Source organism: Carettochelys insculpta, chromosome 1 (genome assembly GCF_033958435.1).
Source record: "Carettochelys insculpta isolate YL-2023 chromosome 1, ASM3395843v1, whole genome shotgun sequence".
Classification (NCBI taxonomy): domain Eukaryota; kingdom Metazoa; phylum Chordata; order Testudines; family Carettochelyidae; genus Carettochelys; species Carettochelys insculpta.
Window position 1 is genome coordinate 227,934,509 of NC_134137.1, and position 26,763 is coordinate 227,961,271.

Genomic DNA, 26,763 nt, shown 5'->3' on the forward strand with positions numbered 1-26,763 from the left:
ACAAGAAGAATTCTATTGCCAGCAGAGTTAAGAATAAAAAGGAGAAGTTTTAAAATATATTAGGAACAAAAAAATAAAATCCTGACAATGGTTTTATTCTGTTACAAGATGAAAAATGGCAGAATTATTGATAATAACTCAGAAAAGACACAAGTTTTTAATAAAAATTTTGTTCTGTATTTAGGGAAAATAGATTATATAGATTCATCATGTGGTGGTCATAATCTCTTTCCTTTCTGCTGTTATTAAACAAAAGCTACTAAAGTTATACATTTTTAAATCAGTGGGGCCAAATAACTTGCATCCAGGAGTTTTAATATTAACTGCCTTAGGTGCTTTTTGAGCTTTTAATATTGATTTTTAGTAAGTCTTAGGGCACCAGGGAAATTCCAAAATACTGGGAGGGAGCTAATGGGGCAATTTTTTGAAGGGTTAAATGAGTAATTAGAGACATGTCAGCCTGACATCAGTCCAAGGCATGATAATGATGTGGTGGATATAAGCCTCAGTTGATAACTAAAGGAAGATAATGTAATTAACGCAAATCAGCGTGGGTTAATTGAAAAGAGATTTTATTAAACTAAGTTAATATCTTTTTGAAGTGATTACAAATTTGATTAATAAAGGTAACAATGTTGATATAGTATGTTTAGATTTCTGTAAAAATCTCATTTCCCTACACCATTTGGCTTGGTGCCGCGTGACATTTTGATTGAAAAACTGGAACAATATAAAGTTAACAAAGCACACGTTAAATTAAAAACTGGCTGACTTACAGGTCTCACAATATAACTGTAAATTGGGAATCAAAATTAAGCAGATCTGTTTCTAGTAGTGTTTTGCAGAGATCAGTTTTTGGCTCTATGCTATTTAACATAAAATCATCACTCATAAGGTTTGCAAATGACTCAAAAATTGGGGGAATAGTAAATAATGAAGAGGACAGCTATATTAAGTCCATGTACAGTTGTAAACTTTTGAAAGAACAACTATAATGTTTTGGGAGCAATTACAAATAGTCTCCATTCCCAAGGTGTTCATACCTCTGAAGTACTAGGGTATGACATGCTACCGAATGGGTTCTCTATCCCAGGAAGCAGCGATGCTGAAAAAGATTTAGGGATGAGCATGGGTAAGCAGCAGAACATGAGCTCCCAGTGTGATACTGTGGTAAAAAAAAATAATGTAATCCTGAGATGCGGAAACAGGGAAAGTATTTAATAATGGGTTCTTTCTGCTAGTGAGGAAAGATATAACACAATACAGTGGCTAGAGATTGAAGCTAGGCAAATGTAGACTGGAAATAAGGCACACATTTTTAATAGTGAGAGCAATTAACTGTTGGAACAATTTACCAAGGGTCATGGTAGAGTCTCCATAACTGACAATTTTTAAAACAAGATTGTATATCCAGAAAAGCACATGTTCTAGGAGTTATTTTGAAGAAATTTTATGACATGTGCCACACAAGTCAGATTAGATGATCACAGTCATCCTGCTGGCCTTGAAATTCATGTATCTAATTTAAGAGTTCCAATATAAAAAATTTAAAAAGATCCAGCTCATAATTTATCATCAGTGAGCCAATATTACTTTAAGCTGCTGTGCTGTTGATATTGGAGGTGATAAATAATAGAAAGTTATAAAATTTAGCCAGTCAGGAGTTAAGATTATTATGCCACCTGAGTACCACTTTTGAGTTCTGCTGAAAAGGAAACTTGCCTACCATAAACCATTTTACTGACCCTAGAGAAAATATAATTTTTATACATATGAAACAATAAACAATAAGCAAAGTACAGATTCTTTAAAACAATGCCTTACATTCATCCCTGCTATAACTACACTGAAGTCAGCAGAGCTTCGCATGGATTAAATTGACCCATAATTTGTGTAGTGTACGTGCCCTATAAGAATTGATTAGTATTACAAAATTGAGACATAATTTGTCAGATCCTCATTTTGATATGGTTTGTATTTTTACAGTTGAGTACATACTTATTATCAATAAAATAACATTCATTGCGATCTGATAAATAACAGATACTGCATCAAAATTCAGTTACAAACCAAAATACACATTTCTTGCTAAAGAGCAATTACTGAAAAGAAGAAAGTATACAGCAACTTTAAGAAGCTCAGGAAGGTTAAATTATGATTAATAAAGTGTGGTTTATGCCACTGGAATGTTTAAATAATTTTAAGAGCATGTCTGGTATTTTAAATTGCGGCATTTGAGGTAATTTAGACATTATCTTCAGTACAATATTTGAACATAAGTACATTCTACCTGTCAGAAAAGAAAGGATCTGAAAAAAAGAAAGCACCTATATAGTATGTGAAAAATATTTTTTGCAATGTCTTTTGTACCTCTCTTGGACCTGCTTCCAGACCACTGTACCTTCCTTAGCAACACATGGAGGCTGGTAACTGCACCAAATTCTGTACAGGAAAACTGTATGAAGAGCACTGTTTTGCTTTAAAGCTTGTCTCTTTCACCAGCTAAGGTGGACCAATAAAAGATATTACCTCACCCCTTTGTCTCTCTTACAGGAGTCCATTCAGTCTTCAGAGCTAAATTAGGCATTGGGTGATTGTACTCAAAGGATGAAGAGAGTTTCTATTATTGTGATCTAATCGTTTTATTTATGTGTTTCTATGTTCTGTCCCTTTTTTCTTGTTAGTGTTAAGACTCGACCTGTGCGAATGCCTCCTGGGTACCAAGCAGAACTCGTTATTCAGTTGGTGTGGGTAGATGGTGAGCCGCCACAACAAATCACCAGTCTGGCTGTAAATTCAGCCTATGGACTGTAAGTAACTAAAACTCATGTTGTATTGATTTATTCTTTACTCAGCTAGGAAACATATATTTCAGTTGTACTTTGAAGTTTCCTGCAGTTACTTAAAAGTCAGCATGAAAAATCAAAATTTACTTTTGGCTAGATTATTGAATAAAACATTTCAAGAAGTTAATCTAATATTCTCATGATCAGATCTTTCACATATTATCTCTGTCTTTTCAATCAAAACCTAATTATCTTTCTGAATTATAATTTTAAAAGCAATCTTATGATAATTATCAACTTACCTGCAGATGACACAAGAGGGTGTAAATTAGACCTCTCTGTGGCACACTGATGTAAAGCAGACACTAGTGTCATTGTGGCCTTCATTTGGATACCTGACAGAAGAGGCAGTTTTTGTTTACAGCTAGATCTCTCTAGAAATCCAACTGGGAGAGGTTGTGATGGGGATTCATTGGCCATGTATCCTTTCCAACCAGTACAGCCCTTCTGATTCCTCTTAATACTAATGGGAGTTGCACATGTGCATCAGATCAGGAAATGTCTTTATAAGCTTGTTCCTGGTAGAGAAGGTATCACTCCAGTACAAAGGTATGGGCTGGAATTTCCAAGGAGGCCTTGAGAATTAGGTTGCCAGCTCTTACTGACTTTCAGTATAAATTGAACACTTGGCCCTCTGAGGCCCCATTGAAAATCTCAGCTTTAACCTTTTATAGTGTGAAAACATTTGTCTGTCCTGAGGTACTGCTCAGTTCCTAGTCATGAAATGTAGAAATTTAATTAATTAATTTTACCTTTGCCAGAAAGCATTTTTCACTGTACCTATGCAAACTTCACCTCCGACCCCTCCTGGTCTTAATGAGTGTGCTCTCTTTCAAGTCTAGCCATGGCTTTGCTCAGGATGGAATCACTCACTTCTCAGTTCTCAGTCTGGGCTAGGGCTCTCCCTGTGCTATGTGTTTGTGCAGCTGCTGTATAAGTCCCACACAGCGGCTCATGGCTGCCACAGCCAGCACAGAAGCTCCATACTATCAGCCTGAGCAAGGATTTGCTGCAGCTGGGGGAGAAGTGTCTTCTCAAAGTTCTCCGCCGCCATCCCCAGCAGTACAGAACCGCCATAGTCAGGAAAGATGCACCCCTCTCTCAACCCAGCCTCACAAGAGCAGTCACAGCCAGCAGAAAGGCACCTCTCACTTGGACCAGAGTTGCTGCAGTGAGAGAGGACTGCGGGAAGCCCTCTCTCCCAGTGGAGCCTATACTCCAATCCTCTCATCTCCACACATCTAGCTTCATCCTTCACCCTCAACCCCAACCCTCTCTTGCAGCTCTGAGCCTCCTCCTGCACCCTAAACACCTTATCCCCAGTCCCACCTTAGAGCCTGCACCTCCAGCCAGACCCCTTGTCTACCTACCCCCAACTTCCAACTCTGAGCCCCTCCCCATACTCTGAACCCCTGGGCTCCACCCCGCCACAGATCATCTATGTGCAGATATGGTGACCAGCCATCCTCTTTGAAGAAAAATGTTGTTTATTTACAACAAAAGCATTTCAGAGAATACAGCTCTTTAAAATAATGAAACTGCATACTGAGCATTTCCCCCAAGTTTAACATTTCCTTGATCTGGAAAGGCCCAACAACTTTACAAAACCTCCACAGAGTATCTGTGTCGTTCTGTCTTCCTAGACAGCTGTTATGTGACATCCCCTCTCTTTCTGAGATGGGTTTAACTCCAGAGCCATCCTGTTCATAGGACAAGGTGGGGTGGCCACCCCAGGCCCCATGACTTTTTACATCGGCCCCTACTTTTCGTCCCTGCTGTTAGCTGCCCCCCCCCCCACCCGCAACATGTTGGTGAACCACAGGAAGAGCTGCATGGGGGGGGCGCACGGGGGGGGGGATGCTTGGGAAGAAGCTACTGGGGGCAACCGGTGCTATGAGAAACCGTGTCGCAAGAGGCAGTGGAGACCTATGAGATGTGCTTGTGGATCTATAATGCAGTGAAGGCCAGGAAGATTGCACTTTTAATGAGAGAATCGACAGGACCCCTGGCTAAGCTATTAGAGCCAAAGGATTACAATAGCTTGGAAAACCAAGACTTCTGCTTAAAACAAACAAGCAAATATCAAAAATCAAAACCCATACCACGGTCACATCTGATCACCTCATTGCTAGTCTCAGCCAAGAGGCCAATGACTGAATGGACTAATGGAGACTGACTTTCCTTCTCCATTGGGGCAGGACTGAAGGATATCATACCATCAGATCTGTTTCTTCTGTTTCTGACCAGTTACCATGTTGTATCTTTCTATCTGTTAATAAAGTATCTGTTTTAAAAAAAACAAGTCCTCACTGGCATATTAAAGAGTTCCCGGGGGCTAGTGTGACATGGGCTGCAGGGACCAATGTAGCTGCTTTCCAAGCTGGGAACTCGCTGGCTTGGCCCCACCGCTTGACTCAGGGCCTCAGAACATTCTGATTAGCCCAGTGGTGGTGGGGGGGCATTCCCTTGGCAATGGCAGTGACAGAGACCACGGGTGAGAACATAGAGGGCTGGGAAGGCAGCAGAAGCCATGTAGGAGGGAGGTAATTGTGCTGCACCCTTCCTTACAGAACGTTATGTCCCCACTTTGCGCACCCCTGTACTTAAGCCATGCTAGTGACTCCTCCTTGATCTAGAATGCCTCACTGCAATGTCCCATTCCCTTTAAAATCCTTCTTACAACAGTCAGAAGGATTTCATGGTGATGAGGACTCATTTCTAATTTCCTCCTGTAGTCAAATGCCTGGGTATTAGCAGGAAACATTCCTTCCTTGCCCCTTACTATTCTATTTAGAGTCTTCTTTTAAACTGCTGCTCTCAGAAAGCTCTCAATCATCACTACTTCTTACATGTTCTTGATATTTATTTTTACTGTTTTTGACAAAAGCCTCAGGCTCTTCATTTTCTAGAGACAGATGACTAGCATTTTTGCTCTCTTAAATCAAATAAAAGATTGTTTTGTTCACGCTAGTCTTTTTATGCAGTGCTACATTGCCTCATTTTTATCCCTTTTACTTGTTTTGTGCCAAAGTGGTCTTTTATGTATGCAGGAACCTAGGGGTTGCTTTAGCTGCTTCATCCAATGGTCTGTTTAATCCAAATCCCTCTCTCTCACATTTGGTTGCCGCAGAGACCTGACCTCCATAATAGATAATACAAACAGTTTCCTAACAAAACAGCGTCAGTTAAAGGTAGTCTTTTACCCTGAAAGATGGAGGCTTATATAGTTTATTCAAAATGTTATCCTGCCTGCTATTGTGGATGGTCTTATTTGAACCAGCGAACCCTTGTTGAACATCTAAGGGTGGGTCCATGATCAGTGGTTGAACTATGCTGTCAGTGCGTTCCTCCTGTGAATGCTGTGTTACAGTTAGTTGTTTTTAGGAATACTGGCACTCATTTTCGTTCCCTTGGATCCCATTTTCTTTGTTTTTTGTTTGTTCCTATTTTTAACAGGCTGAACTCTGGGCTTAAATGGTTCCAGGGGGGGTTATGCCAAGGTCCCCTGGATTCACGTCCTACTCTGGGTATCCCAATCTGTGAGCCATGAATATCGCTCACCTTCAATGTCTGCCCTGATTTGACAGGGCTTCAAGATGGGAACTAATAACCTAAGAGAAGAGCATCTCGGGTGCATCTTCATGGAGGCTTCCTTCTCCCAGCATTCAATCCACCTCAGTGGGATAGAGGTCACACCTCAGTCATTCTGTCTAGGCATGTCCCTCCAACTTTACCTGTATGTGGAAACAGAAGAAAATCCTCCTCATCAGGGTAGTCCACATGTTCTTGCAGCACCCTCACCTCCAAAGCCTAAGAAGAGAATGACTTTAACGTTGTCAAAGTCCTTGATACAGGACTTCTTGATTGCAAAGGCTAGCCACTCCAATACAAAAGGCAGAGTGCCCCTTCCACCCATTTCTTACCCCTACCTCATTCTAGCAGATCTCTCTGAGCAAAGCTATTAACTGAACTAGTTCTTGGGCCAAGGCCATCAAAGGTGTCTGCTTCCTCAGTGCAGATGCTGACACTGTCATTCTTGCTTACAGTGGGGCAAAGACTAATTTTGGTATCAATTATCTCAGAGGCCTATGCAAGCATGAAAGATCTAGGAGGCCTCTTGGTAGTGCCCTCATCGGCCATTCAGACCAACAGTGCATCACTGGAGCTGTTCTATACGATGCTCACGTTGACTTCCACATCAAGGTCTGTTACAGTACTTGCAATGTCACCTCCAGTACCATTCTGTTTTATCATGATGTCTAGCACCAAAGCCAATGGTAATCACTCCACCTCAGTGCATGTTACCATAGCCAGGAATGGGGCTCTGGTGTCACACACAGAATTCTGCTGAGTAGATGGGCTTGCTAAAGAAATTTTATAAGTATTTTCAAGATTCGGCTGTCATTACAGCACAGCTTTGCATATTTCATGCACCTGTTACATAGAGGGCCCTACCAAATTCATGGTCCATTTTGGCAACTTTCACAGTCATAACATTTAAAAACCTTGAATTATAGTTTCAGATATTTAAATGTTAAATTTCGTGGAGTCGTAGCAAGCCATGACTATGTATTTGAAATGGCAAAATATATACAGGAAACGCTCTTGAGTCAACATTTCTGAAAGTAGGGGTCCTGACCCAAAAAGGGATGCCAACACAATTGTACGGATGTCATGGTATTGCCATCCTTACTTCTGTGTGGCCTTCTGAGCTGGGCAACTGGGATGGGGCAGCTGCTTTCTGGGTGCTTAGTTCTGAAGGCAGTGCAGAAGTAAGGATAGCAATACCATGACCCCTCCAAAATAGGCTTGCAGTCTCCTTATGGGTGAGAAACTGAGTTGGAGAGACGCTATATTTTCACCATATAGCAAATGTGTACAGAAGACCAGATTTCATGGGGGAGATGAGATTTCATTATCTGTGTCTCTTTTTTCTATGTCTGTTAATTTAGTAGGGCCCTAGTTATAAGGTAAGGTTTGTGAATTTAATTTTCATTTCCTACCATGTGATAGTAATTAATACAGATACATGGCCATATCTGTTTGAATTACAATCACATGGTAGAAAATGAAACATGGCCATTGTTCCACATGGCAATGCTTAGATATTATTACAATAAAGCATGCAAAGAGAGTGTTTATTAAGATAAATGGTATCTGTTTTGAATAATGTTAATTACAACATTTTAGGATGAAAGTTTGTTTGAATTCGGAATTATTGAGCCATTTATAATTGCAATTAAAAACTCAAGCTTTGGAAGTAAGGTCTTAGAAAATTGTTGAAACTTCATAATAGTAGCTATTTTAAATGATGCTTTCTGTTAATTTTACTCTATAATGCCAGACTATAATGCCTTAAAGGAACATTTCTTTTCTCAGTGTTGCGTTTGGGAACTGCAATGGTTTGGCTGTTGTGGATTTTATGCAGAAGACAGTATTGCTGAGCATGGGAACTATTGACCTATACGGATCAAGTGATCCATACCAACGTCAGCCCCGTTCTCCACGCAAAAACAAGCAGTTCGCTGCAGGTAGGAGATAAAATAGTTATTTTGAGCCTGACTCAATCTACTCTTTGGTTTTTTGCCTGCAGCTTTTTATAGTGCTTTTGAAATGCATGATTATCTGCCAGCCAATGGAATTTATAGAACCACATGAGAAGAAATCTGACTGCTCCTTAGATACTGAAACTTCCTCAGATACAAAGCATTATATTTCAAGTTTAATTGTTTGGGATGGTGGTCAGCAAGTAATCTCCCCAGCTGAGTCACTAGGCAATTATAAGGAGTAGGAAAAATGATTGTCTTTATGATAGCCAACTCAGAAGATGCAGTCAAAATGCTGCCTTTTGTCCAAGTTGCCAAATGCTTCAGACAGATAAATAAAATTGAACTTTAAAACAACATATATCATCTGCAAAACCACATGCTTTGGTTTTTAAATAAACCTTTGTTTGAGGGACTAATTAAACACATCCAAGGGACATCTTCATTAAATAGCGGAAGCAGCTTAAGACAGAAAGTAGACATTTTTATTCTCCTCCATTGGGTATAGTACCTATAGCACTTGATAGAAACTTATTAAAATCTGCTTGTACCTTTAAAAAAAATTGAAGGCAAGAAGCCTATGGCAGATGTCATTAAATGTTGCAAGGTGGAAATAAATGTCCAGAAACACAATTAAACTTTGCCTTAGGTTTATGTTCTCACTGGACTCAATGGGAATTTTGCCACTGACTTCAGTGGAAGAAAGATTGGACTCTAAATTATTAAAACTTAAAGAAACCTCCATGCTCTACTGTGGACCCTGAAATGCTCTTTTTTTCATTTTCCAAGTCTTTAATCCCTCAGGTTCATTTCTCAGCTATATCAACTGTAAAGATTATGTAAATTAGCCGCAGCTGATGAGAGCAAGTTTTGGTCTGGCCAAGGACCACAGCAGCTCCTGTATAAATTGGGGCTGCTCCGTTACCTGTACTTCAACAAGATACGGCAGCAACTGTACTGGTTGGGGACTATTGGTGATGTATGACTAGCTATGCTAGTTGTGCCCCACTAGTGGATTCCCCTGTACGAGTTAGAATCTTTAGCTGCTCCTTTAAGACAACATTCCATCTGTTTTGTGCGGCAGATAAGTGAGCCTCTCATGAATCACAAAACCTCCTGAAAATAAGAGTATGTTTAGATCATTTTTAAAAACTGTGCATCTGAATAAAACCTCAGCTGCTTTCTCACCATCCATCCCACATCCTTCACTTTTCTCGATTATAATTTTCCTTGTAATATCTTCTGACCAGAGGGTAAACATCTGCTGAAATTTCTTCACCTTGGCTGTTCTAGGTGCTGGTTATGATATCACATCCTTTCACTTTAGAATGTTTTTTTTTTCTCTTTTTCCTCTGCCTGCTGCTGATGCTGGTGTACTGGCATGTTCCAAAGACAACTTTTGCATGCGTGGCCTGTCTAACTTTTATCCAGATTTAACGAAACGGATCCGTACTTCTTATCAGAGTAAGTTTTATAAAGGTTAGGCAAACAGCTTTACCACAATCAGAATATGCCTGACTTAAACCCATGTGTTTGTGCTCCGTAATGTGTTTATTTAAACACATTCAGCATGCATGCAAATTTTTTAAATTTTTATTTTATAAGAAATGTAAACCTCGTTGAGTGCTGACAATTGTTTTCATTATACCAGCATTTCAGGTCTGTTTCTGACTCCAGTGTTGTCAATGGCAAAAAGGGGTTGGGATAGTTCAGCAATATGAAATTCCTAATGATCGCTAACATCCATTGTTTTTGTGTTAATTTTAATATGTATCTACTTACGTGAAGTGCCTCATGTTTTGAGGTGGTCCTGCCCCAGTGTAGTTGTAAATAAATTATTCTACTCTTTTAGAATACCATTGTGGTGTATAGGACTAAATTGGGGTGGGCAATAAGTGGTGCTGTCTGGACCACCACTTACCACGGCTCCCATTGGCCAGGAACAGTGAACCTGGCTGCAAGTGGCCATACGTGCAGATGCTCAGGTAAACAAAGCATTTGTGAACACCGTCTGGCGTGCGGGCCACTTATTGACCAGCCTTGGTTAACTAATGACATGAGCTCATGAATACCAAGTTCTAGTGTTTGGTCTTGCTATGTGGCTATGAGCAAGTTAGCCATCTCTCTGAGCCTTGGTTTCCACTTGTGTAAAACAGGTGTTGTAATACATATGTATGTGAACAGAGGGCTGTGAGGATTAGTTAATATTTGGAATATGCTATCACGATGTAAAGTGGAGTATAAATTCTAATTACTGTTTTGTACAAAGTGTGTGATGTATTAGGCCACCATTCATTTTGCAGATGGGCCTTTCTGTGTGCCTCGTAGGGTATATCTGCTTTTCAAGCTGGAAGTGTAATTTTCATCTGAAAGAGACATACCCACGCTAGCGCTGATTGATTTAGCATGCGAAAAAGAGAACATAGCTGCCACAGTACAAACATCCAGAAGAGCTAGCCACCTTGAGTATGTACTTAACATCTTGGGCAGCTGCATACTCAAGGTGGCTAGCTTTTCCAGCTGCTTGTATTGCCATGGCTACACACCGTTTTTAGCTCTTTAGTGTAATCAGAGCTGGTACAAATGTTTTCGGGAGTTGGAAATTTCACCTTCCATTTGAATGTGTAAACATCTCTTAAATGAACTGGTCTCCAGGATAACTCTTGTTCCTCTCTTTTTAAGCCAGTTTTCATAGAAGAGCTGAATAGGCCAGTTAAGCTAAGTACTCAAGGAGGGAAAGATAACTAATGAGGCTTGATAGCCTACTGCAAAGTATGTGTACAAAATCCCATTAAAATGTGGGATTGTGATTATACTAGCTGACCTCTTTCCTTTCCTCATGCTGATTGCTCTTTAGCTGTGTTTCATGCCGTTCCAGTCTACAGTGTTTAGCTCAGCCTTTGCATCTGCAAGAATTTTGTACTGAAAGTGAGTAAAATGATTGAAGCTTTTAAATATGTGAACCATTTGCTCATTAAATATGAGGTCAGTCATAAATCTGGGAACTTGCTTAAAAGAATGTTATTTGTGAGAGAAATAATACCTGTCGCATAGAATGTTTGAAAACAGAATTGCCCCATTCCTGCTAAATTTACTTTGTAACTGGATGATGAAGAAACAAGACACTACCACAATATTTTCAGAGTGTGTACTGTCTGGGAAATTGAGGCTGGCTTTGTTGGCAGAGCATTTGCGGGAGTCAGCTTTGTGATAAACTAGGTAGGTTTAGACTGAACAGTAGAAAGCTCTGTAAGGGCAAGAAGAGCTAGTGGAAGCATTTAAAGAGGGCATTGACATAGAACAACCAAAAGAGCAAGAAGAGCCAATTTTTCCAATTCAGTAAAAACCTCAGTAATTCAAGAGCTGCAGTGCATGTGGATATGAGACTGTCCTTAATAAGTAACGTCAAACCTTACTTTTTGTAACCCCTATTTTAAGACCAGTGCTCACACAATGATTTGTAATGCGATACAAGTTTACTGCAGGACGTTCACCACCTTTTACGTATTCTATTTCCTCACACTTTACATGTGTATTTGTACCACTGTCTTCCTGAGCTTCACTCCTGAACCTTCTCTCTCTCTGGAGCATGCGAGGGGGAGTTATACAACATTTCAAGATCACATATTGTTTGCTATTTAGGTATGAGTTGTTCGTATTTTGGCTGTTAGACAGTCACCGTGTAATCAGGAGAGTTTTTTTTAAACTTTGCAATTATAGTGTCAGGAGGCATAAATAAGTCCTTAAAGAATCGCAGGTTGCAGATCCCTGATGCAGAACAATAAACCAAGAAGCTGATTTTAGAAGCAATAGTTTGAGTGGATTTGAGGAAAGCGAGCTTGCAGGCACTGAGGCCAGAAAGAGGGAGATTACAATAGTCAAGGGCTGTGTCTACACTTGCATTCCTCTTTTGAAAGAGGTGTGCAAATGAGGGAAATCGAAAATGCAAATGAGGTGCAGATTTGCACATCTGGCACCTCATTTGCATATTCTTATTTTGAAAGAGCTTCTTTCGAAAAAGAAAACCAGTGTAGACATTGCTCTTTCAAAAGTAAACCCCATTTTTGAAAGAATCCTTCTTCCCTTTTTTTTTATGGGAAGAAGGATTCTTTTGAAGATGGGGTTTACTTTTGAAAGAGCCGTGTCTCCACTGGTTTTCTTCTTTCAAAAGAAGCTATTTTGAAATAAGAATATGCAAATGAGGTGCCAAGTATGCAAATCTGCACCTTATTTGCATTTTCAATTTCTCTTATTTGCATGCCTCTTTCGAAAGAGGACTGCAAGTGTAGACACAGCCAAGGAGCATGGTGATGTGTATTGGACAAAAGTATTGACAGAAAGGAGAGAGAAGAGTGGTTGGATTCTTTGAAGAGATGTGCATCCAGAAAAAAGGATCCAGATTTATATTCAATCTGGTCTAAAAATCCATGAAGAGAACCAGAAAAAGAACTTTTAGTTTGGAGTGAAGGAAGTAAATCCAGAGTGGAAAGGCAAATTTGTGAATCATCAACATAGAGATGGTATTCAAAGGTATTCTTACAGATGAAATCACACCCAGAGTATAGAAAAAGAAGTGGAAGGAGCCAAGATAGCTGATAGTGGTCTCCACATAAAGAAGAAGTGGGAAGAAGATGACCTACCAAGAATGACAGTGAAAGAGATATCCAAGAGGTCAGAGGAAAACCAGGAGAGGACAGAATCACAGAAACATGGAGATAACAAGATTTCAGAAAGTCAGCATTGTCAGAGGCATCTGATTAATCATGGGGATAAGAGTGGAGTAGCAACTTTCATTTTGCCAAGGAAAGGTCATTAGTACGCTTGATTAATGACATTTCAGTGGACTATAGGGAGTGGAAGATAGACTGGAAGGCATCTAGAATGTTCTGAACAGAAATTTCTGACAGACATGGATGGCACACTCAGGCTGTGTCTACACTACAAAAATAACTTTGAAATTGCTTACTTCAAAGTTGAGCATCTACACACACCCTACTTTGACCACTTCGGGAATGAAGTAAAGACTTCACAGTTGGGCTCCCTACTTTGAAGTTAACATAGAAGTAAGGGAAAATGTGTGTAGACTGTCTGCTGGCTACTTCAAAGTTACACCTAACTTCAAAGTTATTTTTGAAGTTAGTTTATATTGTAGATGCACCCTCAGTGGATTTGGAGATGAAGGGGGAAGGGATATGAGGTGATAAATTTGAAGGAGGGTGGAATCAAGTCTTGGAATTTTATAACTAGAGACCAAAACATACTTATAGTGTGTGCACGTGTGTGTGTGTGTAAATGCACCTGTTCCCCCTTCCATGGTCCACTCCAGTAGTGTCCACTTAGGTCTCTTGCAATCACATGTCATGGAGTAAGGACTCTTGTCCCACTCCTTTCTGCCCTGTCATACACAATTATATACCCAGTAAGCCTGTCTGCCCAATAGTGTTTGCTTATGCTGGACTTTCTCTCCAAAGGCTAAGAATTGTGCATTTCAAGCGGTATAGAGCAAATGCCATAAAAGCAATAAACACATTTAAGCATACACTAAACATACCAGGAGTCACAAGTCTCTCTGGGTGTTTCTACACTTGGAACTACTTCGAAGTAGCCAGCAGAGATTCTCCCTTACTTTGAAATTAACTTCAAAGTAGGTAGCCCAACTTGGAAGTCCTTACTCCATTCCCAGGAATGAGTAGTGCTCTACTTCGAAGTAAGGTGTGTGTAGATGCTGTACGTCAAAGTTGCTAACTTCGAAGTTGTACTTCGAAGTAAGCAACTTCAAAGTTATTTTTGTAGTGTAGACAGCCTCTGATGGGGCCATAATAGACCATAGTCTTTTGTGAGAGTTGAGACCCCCTTGAACAGAAAGTCCTGCTCATTTGCTGGATCAGACAGAAGGCCTCATGTCAGTTTAAATGCCACATTTAAAGGCCATTCTTTATCTGTCAGTCTCTGGAAAATCCAGTTCTAACTAGTATATGCAAGCCTCTCCCAACATGATACCTCTCTGCAGGTGTTTATAACCCATGTGATAACTTTATTAAATAAAAATCTGCATTACCTAAAACATTAAAAAACACATCTTTTCAAATATTGTCTCTTCTCCTGAGATTTCCTGAAAAAGGTGGTTCATCAAGGAATGACAAGGAAAACTTAAGTGCAAAGACAAATTCTCATCGGAAGAGACTTTTAAAAATACATTGTTTAATTTGACATGGATTCAAAAAGAGAAAGCATGTCTTCATATATAATATATATGAGTTAATGGCATAGAGAGAGCTGGTCTGGAGTTGTGTTCTTACCTTACAAAACATTACAAGGAGAAACTCAATAAAATTGAATGGTGGCAAATTCAATACTGATAAAAGGAAATACTTTTTCAAGCAAAGTGTAATTAGATTGCCACATCATGCAATGTGGTCATAATTTCCTAGGATTCAAAGAGTTACAGTAGATCATGCAAAAAGGAATTTAGAAGCAAAAATATCTCTTGCATTAAACCAGTAAAGATTAGAAAATGACTTCCTACAGAACAAATTAGCCGTCAGCTGTCTGCCCTAGGTTTTTTTGCATCATCTCTGAAGCATCTGGTGTTGGTCATTGTCAGACCAAGATTCTGGACTGGATGGACTACTGTGTCTGATCCATTATGGTAGTTCCTGTGTTCTTACATTATGGAGATGGGTGGGGCACCATATTCATTATAGTAGACTGGTGCAATGGGGATAAAGATAAGAGAATCATTACAATGTAATTGCATTGGTTTTTAGGTTTTTCAGAAAGGGAACGTGTATTAATGTGTTTTGTGTCTTCATTTTTGGTGGCTGGATTGTTTACAGCTGACATTGACTTTCATATACAGCGTTATACTCAGTAGTAAAAAAATTCACTTTGATATGTGATCAACCATATGAGGTTTAGAAAACTTATAAAAATGTGAATCACAATAAAATGAAATTCTTACAACTTTAACAGTTGTGAATTCTGTTATTGTCAAAAAGCTTTTATGGGAATTTTTACTTTTACTTATCTAGAACCTTTTGGGGGTAAACGTAAACAATACTCCGAAATATGTCTCTTAAAGGCCTTTAATAAATGTGAAGTTACTAAGCAACTACAAGTGTATGTGTCACAGTAACAGGGTAGCTAGCTCTCTGTCTGCTTCCTGGTTTCCCTAAGTGCACACCCTCATGTGTTTGACCTCATACTTTTGCATCTCTTTTGAAAGAATTTTGCAAATTTCCTGTGTTTGGATTGGGCCCTGGACTTCAGTACCTAGTATATCCACCAACTTTATCCTGCAGGTTTGTCTGAATTTAGGTAACTGCAGTTAGCAGGCCAAAAATCACCATTGGCCCCACAGCAAGGTGTGGGGAGTGACTCTGTGCCCTGGAAGGGGTGTGGCCTAAGGCAGTTAACCACAGCACTGCCCCACCCCACCCTCCGAGCCACATAGAGCAGTGCAGCATCACTGCCACCATATTTCAAAGGGCCTGGAGCTCTGGCCACCGGTGCTGCTACTTTGACAGCAGCAGCCAGAGCTCCAGGCTCCTTTGAAATAAATGCCAGGCTCCAGGGTGATGGCCCTCTGCCTCCCCTTGTCAGCCTTGATCATCTGGGTCAAAATGAGCAAGAGACAGAGGCAAACTCTTAATCAGTCTTAAGTGCTTATCAAGGCGACTCTCTTAAGCCATTGTTGTCCTTCCTGCCTGTATTCCCTTATAGCTGTCTAATAAATTCACCCAGTAGAGTCATACAGCAAACATCCCAATAATCATGCTTATATACTATATTCATAAATTATTACAAAGCAGCCTCACAACTGTCACAGTTAATTAACGTTCAGCTGCATTGACTAATCTTGTACCTTATTAAATTGCAAAAATATCCTTGATTTGAAGTTAATTGGATCTCCAATTGTTTAGCACTTCTGAAAAACAGATCAGTTTTATTTCAGAATGTAATTATGGATGTAGGAGCCTCGCCGCACAGGTCTGAAAAATTTGGCCCTAATTCTTATGAAAATGATCAGGTCAGACATCAAAACATTTTCAAAATCAGCGGCCCCAAGCAGGTATAAGCGAGACAGTTTAAAGGTTCCATTATATGGTTTCTTGTAAAATCAGACAGAAGTCTGCATTTTTTAGATTTTTGTAATTAATCACACCCAAAGTTAATTGAAAATGAAAAATTAGAGCTATTGGTAAGGTTCTTTCACCTAAACACTAAAATCTTGATAGTGACGAGTCCCTGTGCCAGAGATGGACACAGTTGTTCTAGCACTGAAACAGCTCCACCAGTGATATCTGTGGAAGACAAGGCATTGTATTTTTGATTCTGTGTCTATCCTTGCTCAGAGCAGATCTAGATTATGTGGTAGTAAAAATTCCAGCAGCCAGCCCACACTAGCATTCCCTTGCTAAGGCCTCAGCTGAGGAGAAACCAGAGCCTGTGCAAATGGGAGTGAATATTGTGTGGCAGGAGATATTATGCCTCTTTGAAGCACGATGCTCCAGACGTCCCAGTGGGAAGTCATGACTCTTCATTGTCCACACTGCAGTGAGCAGCTTACTGCCATAATTAAATCCCTAAACAGCATCCCCATCATATAAGCTGTCTTGCACCATATACATTTACTGTTACTTTCAGATAGCATTACCATCATTTTTACATCTGTTTCTCAGATTAGCCATCATGTCTGAAAAAGTACCTGATTACTGGCCTGTTGGTTTGGGGTTTTGTTTTTTTTGTTTTGTTTTTTTTTAGTCACCACTACTCGATTTCCTCTTCTCCCTGTGTCACTATTTGTTTCCCACTTCAGTGATTATTTTTTAATTTCCTGAGAAGTTGAAAATATGCAGAAATATTTTCATACCAATTTGGCAAGGATGAGTAGGGTTGAGTCATGCCAGAACTATTTAACTTTCAAGCTTTGTTTACATGATGCCATTTATGATGTGAAGTCAGCCAAGAAAGTTGAAGTGCATCCTGCTGAATTGAACTTAACTTTTTAACTCAATTTTTTTCAGGCCTGACTGAACTCACTGACAGTCCAGTTTCTCTGGAGCTGGAACGTTGCAAGTCTCCCACTTCAGGTAAAAGTCATTGGCAACTATTCTTGCAGTCTGTATATGCCATTCATGTCATACATCTCTGTGTTTCATTAATCCCAAGGAAGTGAAGTACATAGTCATTTGTATTTATAAAAATGGAGCTTATTTGGACAGTCGAACTTTCTGCTTATCAAGGCATAGTGTTCAGAGAGTACATTTAAATTAAAGCAGAGGTAAAATGACGATGGTGTGTAGTGGGAGAAAGAGGTATGAACTCATTTGAACTGACAGTTTCTTGAAGGACCATATTCCTGTATTTCACACTGACTCTCTCATATTTTTGTTAGAGAATAATTCTTCAGATCTTTAGAAGGTGCTTCCTAACTGGCCTTTTTAAGTGATGTTTTCAACATAAGCAGGATCTATTTTTTTAATTATATAGTAGTTTGAAATGTTGTGATGTGGAGAGGGTAAATTTTAATTCCTGGGAGCAGCTGATGTCTAAAGTGCTTCTAGAATTATGTTGTAGAAACAGTATCAAAGAAAACTCAGTAACACCAGTCTCCATCTTTGCATGCCAGAGGTGGTCTACCCATTTGATCCTGAAAGTGAAATCCTGACCTCCTTGAAATTAGGGACAAAACAGAGAGAGAGAGAATCACAATGCAGGGCAATTTCCTTTTGGTGGTTCAGCAAGGGCACCCACTCTCAGCTTTCTTCTTCCCAAGTCATTGCCTTTCTGAGTAGAATCTCAGTTTAGGGTGTCCAGGTGGCAAGTGTGAAAAGTCAAGATGGGGGATAGAGAATAATATGTGCCTACATAAGAACAAGCTCCAAATATTGGGACTGTCTTTATAAAATCAGGACATCTGATCACCCTATTCACAGTTCTCTTCATTTTTATGGGGATATTGCCAGGCTGTGCCATTCTTTACTTTCAATGTGTCTTTCCCAGCATAAACATGTTGTCAAATAATACCTGCTCCTTTGTCTACAGTGACAAATAGTAGGTGCAACTGGTAGTTATAAATAGCACACTGTTCTAGGTATACCAGACTATATTAGTCTTAAGGTAAAAGCATTATAGAGAAAACATTAAAAACAATAAAAGGACCTACGTGCGTGCTAATAAATTTATCAGATGTCACCCCAGTCCTAACATGGATTCTGACAGGCTCAGTCCTTCTGGCCCTAGCCTAAGAATTGGGACCCTCCCTCGACCAGGGCTTCTGTCTCTTTGCTGGTCCAATAAGAAAGTTCTGAGCTAGCTTAAAACCAGGGTATTTATCTGACGTCTCTTTCCATGTCTGTCAGTCCCCAGAGAATCCAGTAGCATATGTGTACCTTTTCAATGGGGTGTCTTCTCTGGAGATGTTACAACCTGAGTGAATTTGCCTAACCATTGTGTGCTTTACTCTTGTTTTCTCTTCACATGGTAATACAAACAATTCCACGGTAGCACATACACAATTTCATTTTTAGTTCAGTGACCTCCAAAGACATTTAAACAAGTTCAGTAAGATTTTACTAAATCAGTAAAATTAATGAGAATATTGCTGTAAATAGTTAGTATATCACAACAATTTCAGCTGTTTCTCTAGGAACTTCTTTTGTGATGGTCTAGTCAGTATTAATTTGTCCCAGGGTGGACTTTCAGCTAGTCCTTTATATTTGCTGTGGAGAAGTAGCTACAGCCGTAAGGTAGCCATTTTGCCTATGGTGCTGCAAACAGCAACTCCTTTTCTATCCTTTTGGTAAGTATTTTTAGCTATTATCATATTTTATATTATATGTCCTGTCTTATTCATGAGGAGTTAAATGTCCACAAGCATGCTATTCAAATCTTCAGCCTTTGTCTTCCGTATTGTATTAAACTTAAAAAGGTCATGGTCACTCCAAATCTGGTTTACAAATTAGTATATTGTAAAATCTACAATGACATTTGTAAAACTGCAACAGAATTAGTTGTGACTTTTTTAAAGAAATGACTCCTGTAGTATTTGCAACCCAAATGTTGCAGTTCTGACAACATGAGAGTGATACTGGATAGAGCAATATTTCTAGCCCCAAGAATTCAGTATCATGATTTAAGCTTAGTGTTGCCAACCCTCCAGGATTGGCCTGGAATCTCCTGGAATTGATATTGATCTTCTGGTAACTCTGGAAAGCAATCTGGGAAATTTTAATAGGATAATTTAAGGAAATGACATTATGTCATGTAGATTTAAAAAAAAAAAAAAGTGTCCCAGAATATCTTCTGTTACAGTTTGCAGTCCTACTTAGGTGCCCAAAACTAGTGAAATTGGCTTAAAATTAACAAATGTTATCTTCTGGTTTTTGAGCCATTAGTGTGCATTCTCCAGTTTTTCTCTGCAGCCACGAAGGCTAGACACTTAATTTCTCTTTTTAATATAAGATGATGTTCTCATATACGCCCCAGCCTTGAAACATGTGTTCTTAAAACTCATGTAGAGGTAAGATGCTGTTGGGACTATTCATAATAGTAAAGTTAAGTGCATATTTTTTTCTAATGCTGTCCAAAACTGCCTGGTTTAGATCAGCTGATTTCCAGATATTTTCAAAGTGATCTTACATTTGTTTATCTCTTTGTCTTTTTGGGAAGCAGTAGTCATAGTAAACCACGACTGTTTTATGTTTTATCAAAACAAAACAGCAGTCATATGATAGAATACAGACTAACACGGCTATCTTTCTGGTTTATGTTTTATGAACTCTTTTAGTGCTTCGTCTGAGCGCGCCAATATTTACTGTATTTGTCTTTGAAGTGTAAATGTAATTACCAGCTGAAATTTTATTTGCAGTGGCTGTCATTCAAAAATACCTCTAGTAAGAAACAAATTTTATTTTAAATGATCCATATTTAATCTTTAAACAAGTATAAATTATATGCAAAATGTAAAGCTGGTTCTGGATCAGTATATTGCTTACAATAAGGAGCAAATCTATGACCCCTCACAGTCGGAGTAACTAAATGGTGAAAATGGGATTGCCAGGGAATTTGAGAGTGAGAATCCCTATGACATGGGAACCATTGAGTTACTTAATGTTGCCTCAGGGCTTCAGTAACCCTTGTAGCTCTTGGCCCTTGTCTTTCTTGGGAAGATGATTGGTAGATCTGCATTGTTATGTGTGCACTAGCCACAATCCTATTACTCCCTGTGATCCGCACAGTATTCATTTGATGTAACACACAAGGACCCCAAGGAACTAGGCTCCAGAACAGACTCCACCCAATCCTCTGTTGTCTGCTCTACCCACCTGGACAAGCAGACCATGAGCCGCAGAATAGGCATTAGGAACTGGTTTTCGGCAAATATGACAACAGCAAGAGGTCCAGAATCACTCTCACTGGTGAAAGATGGTGCAAATTTCTATCCTGGAGCACACTGCATGACTCCCAGCTTTGCCTCCATGCCAGATGATGTGGCTAGGTTCCGTCAGGAATCCAGGGACATTTCCGTTGCATTCTGGCCTCTATCAGAACTCTACTGATGTAGGCTACTTGGATAAATCATCACATATGCAGCCTCACTCCTCTCCTGGTTTGACGCCCCACCCCAGTGCTTTGGCTGCATTGGCTAACTCCAGGTTCTTCTGGAAAATGGTGCTTGTAGCATCCAATCTTGATCTTGTAGATTTTCTGTTTCCTGTTCATAGAAATTGCCAGTATAAGATCATGACTGTTGGACATAGCTTAACACAGGGACACACAAGAATTCTATCAAGTTATCTATACATACCCCTATTTTTCCACCAAAATTTGTCATTTGAGTTGAGTCACTGATGACTCTACTTGTAAAGCCTGTGCTGTGAATATTAGAACCCAGAGTTAATTAGACAGCCCTGACGGAATGCTCCTAATGTTCTACATGATGATGCTGTTCTGTTTACAGTACAAATCTGGTCTGTTCCAGTAGACAATAATTTAAACATATTCCATAGAATTATCTTTTATTTATTTATTTATTTGTTTACTTACTTACTTACTTACTTACTTACTTACTTAGCCCTGTTGTATGATTTTAGAAACAGTGAATACACCCGGAAAATCAAAATGCCATCCTGAATGTTCTTTGGACTGGAGCATGGAATGACATGATTTGATGGAAAGATTTCTTAAATGCAATCTGCCACATATTGTCTTTTGAATAAAGGGAAAAAATTCAAGCTCACACTTTGATAGGGTTTTGCAGTAGAGCTGGAGAACAGATTTTTTATTATTATTATTATTATTTGGTTTGTTTGGTTTTTTTTCCATTTGCTGGTATGCCCATGGAATTCGATTAGCATTTAAATGCTACAGTGTTGGATTCATGATAAGACAGATAGATGGAAAATGAATTTTAAGAAAACAATTTGAGAAATTTCTATTTGTGTGTGGATACCTGGGAAGTGGCAGATTGCTCAAAAGTCTTCTTTTAATGGAACCATGAATTAGTAAAAATTACAGACTATAAGCAGTTCTCTTTTTAAATGTGTTTCTCACGATAACAGTATGGTTTACCATGCAATGACATTTGATTGATTTTATTGCCTGTTTAAAAATCTCAGACAGTAAAAAGAAATAGGTTGATTGATGTTTTGAGTTCACTCTTTGTTGATGTTGTTGTGATATCTTATTTTAACTCAGGACTGCAAGATTCAGTCTTTGAATGAAGAAAGCGCTATATGTTTGTACATTAGCACATGTATACATTAGCTAATGTATGTAAGCGCACGTTTTTCTTTATGGCCTGTGATTTGGAATTCAAAATTTAAGTCTGTATACTACCTTCACTCTACTGTTGAAACTGTAAGTGCTCAGTATCTCTCTGAAAAACCTTGCCATAAACTCTGAGGCTTCAGATGAAACTTTTACACCCTGAACAAAGTAAACCAGGCTCTCTACAAACCCATAGATAACACACTTTAGGATCAGTGTCTTATTAGTAAACGTATTGTTTTTCACCATGCCTCGTTAAAGAAAATTGATTCAGGGCATTTTAGAAACAGTTTCTGTCTCTTGTTTATTTGTCTGTTCATATAGTTTTAAGTTATAGCAATTAAGCATGCAACTGAGAGCACATACTGTGAGCAGAAAAAAAAATAATTCCCTCACATGTACGCTTGGAATTAGATTTTTATTGATAATGTTGGTAAACATCAATTTCACTCTAAGTACATACACCAAAAACAAATTTCACTAGATAATTGATAATTTATAGATAGGGAAAGTAAGAAAAATGCTGCTTGATAATTAGTTTGATTTAAGTGTATTTACTTTGTATGTTTTGACATGGTATGTTGACAACTTATTTTTAACAGTTACAAAGTTTTAACTTTCTGAATCTCGGTATGTATGATAATTAAATAATTATGAGACCCCTCCATATTCTGAACTTCTAAAATTTCTCACAACTGTGAAAATTTAAATAAATAAAAATCATGTAAAATGCTTAAAAGTAAACAGTTTTCTCCATCAAAATTATAAAAAATTAAAAATCAAATTCTGCCTGGACTATTTGTGTCATCATTAGGTGTCACTGTTCACTTTCTTGTGAGATGAAAAAGACAGTTTGCACATCTGTCAGTATACTGTGTGAAAACTGGACAACATGCAAGCATCATTCGAAGGCACTTGAATAATATCAGTGCTGCCTCAGGAGAATCCTAAATATCTCTTGGAAGGATAGGTGCATGAGCACTAGCATCCTGGAGCAGTCGAATGTGACCAGCAATGGAGCCATTATCATTCGTCAACAAATTCATTGGACTGGTCACGTGGTTCGAATGTCTGATCAGCACCTCCCAAAAGAGATACTGTTTTCTGAGTTAAAGGACAGAATAACATTGGGGTCCTGTGGAAGTCATATAAGGACATGCTGAAGGCTCACGTTAAAACGTGCAGCATCAGTGTCAACACTTGGGAGAATGTTTAGGGAATGGTAATCCATGAGGGGATGATGCAATTTGAGAGTTCTGGCCACAGTTCAGACGTGGAGAAGAAGAAAAATGCATCAAAAACTGTTCCATGCCCCTCCAACAGTAACTAACACCTGCCCCTTCCCTGATAAGATCTTCAGCTCCAAAAGCAGGCTGATCAGCAATCAACAGACTCACAAATAGGAGGATGACATGAAGACGTCCTACTCGTTATCAAGTGACTGCCAAGAAGAACAAGAAGAATTTTGGAATGTCAGAATTTCATCAATTCACATTTAGGAGGACAGCCATCATAACCATAATCACTAGAAACCTCTCTTTTATGAAACCTTCTGCATTGTGCCTTTCTTTAAAGGGATATATCACAATTAGGACAAGAAACAAAGTTTCTTGAAGACTTAATTGGGCTTTGGATCAGGTCCTTAATGCATAAATTTACTGCTATAATAGGGAAATTTTCAAGAGCTACACATTTAGTTTAATCAGCTGAGAATGGGTCAATGCCAAGTTTCAGCTTTCAAACACTAGTCATTTTGTACATAGCCCATTTCAAAAAAATATATGTAACATTTTGAAGAAGTTGTTCACTCTCCCACAGCTACAAAATGGCAGATGGGATTGAGCTCAATTTAAAAAGGAAACTCTAGTGACAGAAACCAAGCAAGCTGAGCAAAAATTGGATATTTTGAAACATTTTGAGCACATGAAAACATGAGATTATAACATGAAACAGGTGTGCAAAGTGGGGGTCATGCCCCTCACATTTTGTAAGGGGGGGTGCAGTGCAATTGGCTCCACTCCACGCATGGCTTCTGCTGCCTTCCCAGCCCGCTACTTCCTCCCCCGCAGCTTCCGCTGCTGCTATTGCTAAGGGAGTGCCCCACCCCTCCTGTCCACCGCTGGACCAATCAAAATGTTCTGAGCCCTGAGTCAAGGGGTGGGGCCAAGCCAGTGAGTTCCCAGCTTGGAACGGCAGCTGCATTGGTTCCCATGGCCCATGTCACACTGGGTCCCAGGAGCCCCCCCACAACATGCCAGTGAGGAGGAGTTTGTGTTTTTTTAATGGATGCTTTATTAACAGATAGAAAGATACAACATGGTAACTCCACAGAAACAGATCTGATGTAATGATGTTCTTCGATCCTGCCCTGGGGGAGAAGGGAAGTCAGTCTCCATTATCCTAATCAGTCATTGGCCTTTTGGCTGAGACGAGCAATGAGGTGATCAGAAGTGATTGTGGTACGGATTTTGGTTTTTGTTACCTGCTTGTTTGTTTTAAGCAGAAGTCATGGTTTTCCAAGCTATTGTAATTCTTTGGATCTAATAGCCTAGCCAGGGGTCCTTTCAATTCTCTCTCATTAGAAATGCAATCTTCCTGGCCATCGCTGCATTACAGATCCGCCGACACATCCCATAGGTCTCCTGCTGCCTCTTGCAACATGGTTTCTCATAGTATTGGCTGTTTCGCATCCTCCTGCTGCCTCCAGTACCCTCTTCCTGAGCATCTCACCCTCTTACTGAGTGCCTTTGCTCCTCATTCCTTCCTGTGGTCCTCCCACAGGTTGGGGGGCCCTGGCTAATTGCAGGACCAAAAAGTGGGACCCAATGTAAAATGTTTGCACACCTCGATATAAAGTATTTTGTAAATCTGATTACAGTTGAAAGTGCTTCTCATGACCATTTTTACTCATGATAGGAGAACCCCTTTCTAAGTTTAATGGTTATATTAATCATTCTGAAGTTCAGAATCTTATCTCAGCCCTGCTTCAATTATCAGTAACTTTACAGGCTGCAAAATGTGACTAGAAATCTAATAGGCTTTCTTATGAGATTCTCAGTTACAGTAGAGCAGCGGTAGTGATTGCAAAGTTGAGGTTATAACTAGCTTTCCAAAAGCACTTGTTTTTCAAACTTTTACACCCTACAGTCTCACACCTTTCTTCCAGAAAGGATTTGTTTCTTGTGAGGGTTTTTCCTGAATCCCATCTTTTAGGATAATTTGAAGCTATTTAGCCAAGATGTTTAAGAACTGACTTAGTCTTTGCTAACAAATTTGTTAGTCTTTTAACGTGCTGCAGAACTGCTTGTTATTTATGCAGCTACAGGCTAACATGGCTACAGGCTACAAGCTACAGGCTAACCTTCTAAGAAATGAGCATTTTGTCACTCTCTGAAATGTCTTTTTTTAAACATTGAGCAAAAATAGCTAGGAGTAGAAAATTGACATGTATTTCTCTTTCCAACCCCACAGGGCATTGTGATGCTAAATTCATTGATGTTTTTAAACAGTTTTGAGATCAGATGAAATGTGCTATAGATGCACAAACCATGATTTCAGACATGGACACTCATGTTTTAGTTTCATAAATCAAAATATATTGCCTGATTTTAAGGTCTGCACAGTCACAAGCTGCAGTTGAGAAAACCAGCAATAAGAATTCAGCATATTTTGAAACCTGTTTAATTCCTAGTCTTAGTTATGCTGTTTGACAGTGAGCTCTATTTAATAATATTGCTTTGAGTAAAAACAGTTCATTTGATCAGTTTTAAATTTTCTGACTCTCAGGCTGTGGCCACACTAGCCCCTCCTTTCAGAAGGGGCATGGTAATGAGAGCTTTCAGCAGATGCTAAGGAGGCGCTGGTATGAATATGCAGCGTCGCATTAGGATAATGGTGACTGTGCGTGATTTGAAAGTGCCACTTTTCCAAAACCAAATGCAAAGAAAGGGCTTTCAAAATCAGGGGCTCTTTTTGAAGGGCCCCCAGCTTCATGAGCAGTGTGCATTTCAAAAGTAGCACTTTCGAATCATGCATGACTACCATGGAAGAGCAGTCTTATAAGTATTTAAGAAATGAGTTTGTAAAGCACTTTGTCCAAATCCACAACACTCTTTTGGTTGCTACAAGGCCTGCTACATTTAAATTCTTCTGTGGTGCTTCTGACTTAAAATGTTCTTTGTGTTGAAGTGATATTGAAAGAAAAGTTTCTGAACAAAAGCAAAATGGGAGACTCTTAATTGCAACATTTTCCAGGCAATCTCTGGTACATAGCTAACTTTTACAAGTACATAGTACAAGTAGGTAGTTAAGTTTTATGCAGATTAAATAAATTCAGTATGGTCTTTTGACTTCTAGGCAATATTAATTTTTATGTTAAAATTGTTTTATTTCATATCTATGCAATGTATCCTCTCATCGTTAGTATATATAATAATGTGTGTTACTGCCATCATATATGCAATAATCCCTCTCCTTTACAGTTGATTTCTTAAGGTATGGTGTTATTCGAACTCATTGACTAAGTAGTAACCTCTTATTAAATTGGTTACCAGCTGTTAAAATACTTTTATGACCTGCTACCCCACCTGCATTTACAA

General features: G+C 39.1%; 1 protein-coding gene across 2 annotated transcripts in view; it reads left to right on the forward strand.

Annotated features, from left to right (window-relative positions):
* The window catches only part of STXBP5L (syntaxin binding protein 5L), a 443,298-nt gene that overhangs the window by 346,131 nt on the left and 70,404 nt on the right, over positions 1–26,763 (forward strand). For both annotated transcript variants that reach the window (XM_075000721.1, XM_075000731.1), the window contains exons 17-20: positions 2,685–2,810; positions 8,226–8,377; positions 9,785–9,856; positions 17,419–17,484. In XM_075000721.1, the coding sequence (XP_074856822.1) occupies positions 2,685–2,810; positions 8,226–8,377; positions 9,785–9,856; positions 17,419–17,484 (416 nt within the window). The remainder of the gene's footprint in view (positions 1–2,684; positions 2,811–8,225; positions 8,378–9,784; positions 9,857–17,418; positions 17,485–26,763) is intronic.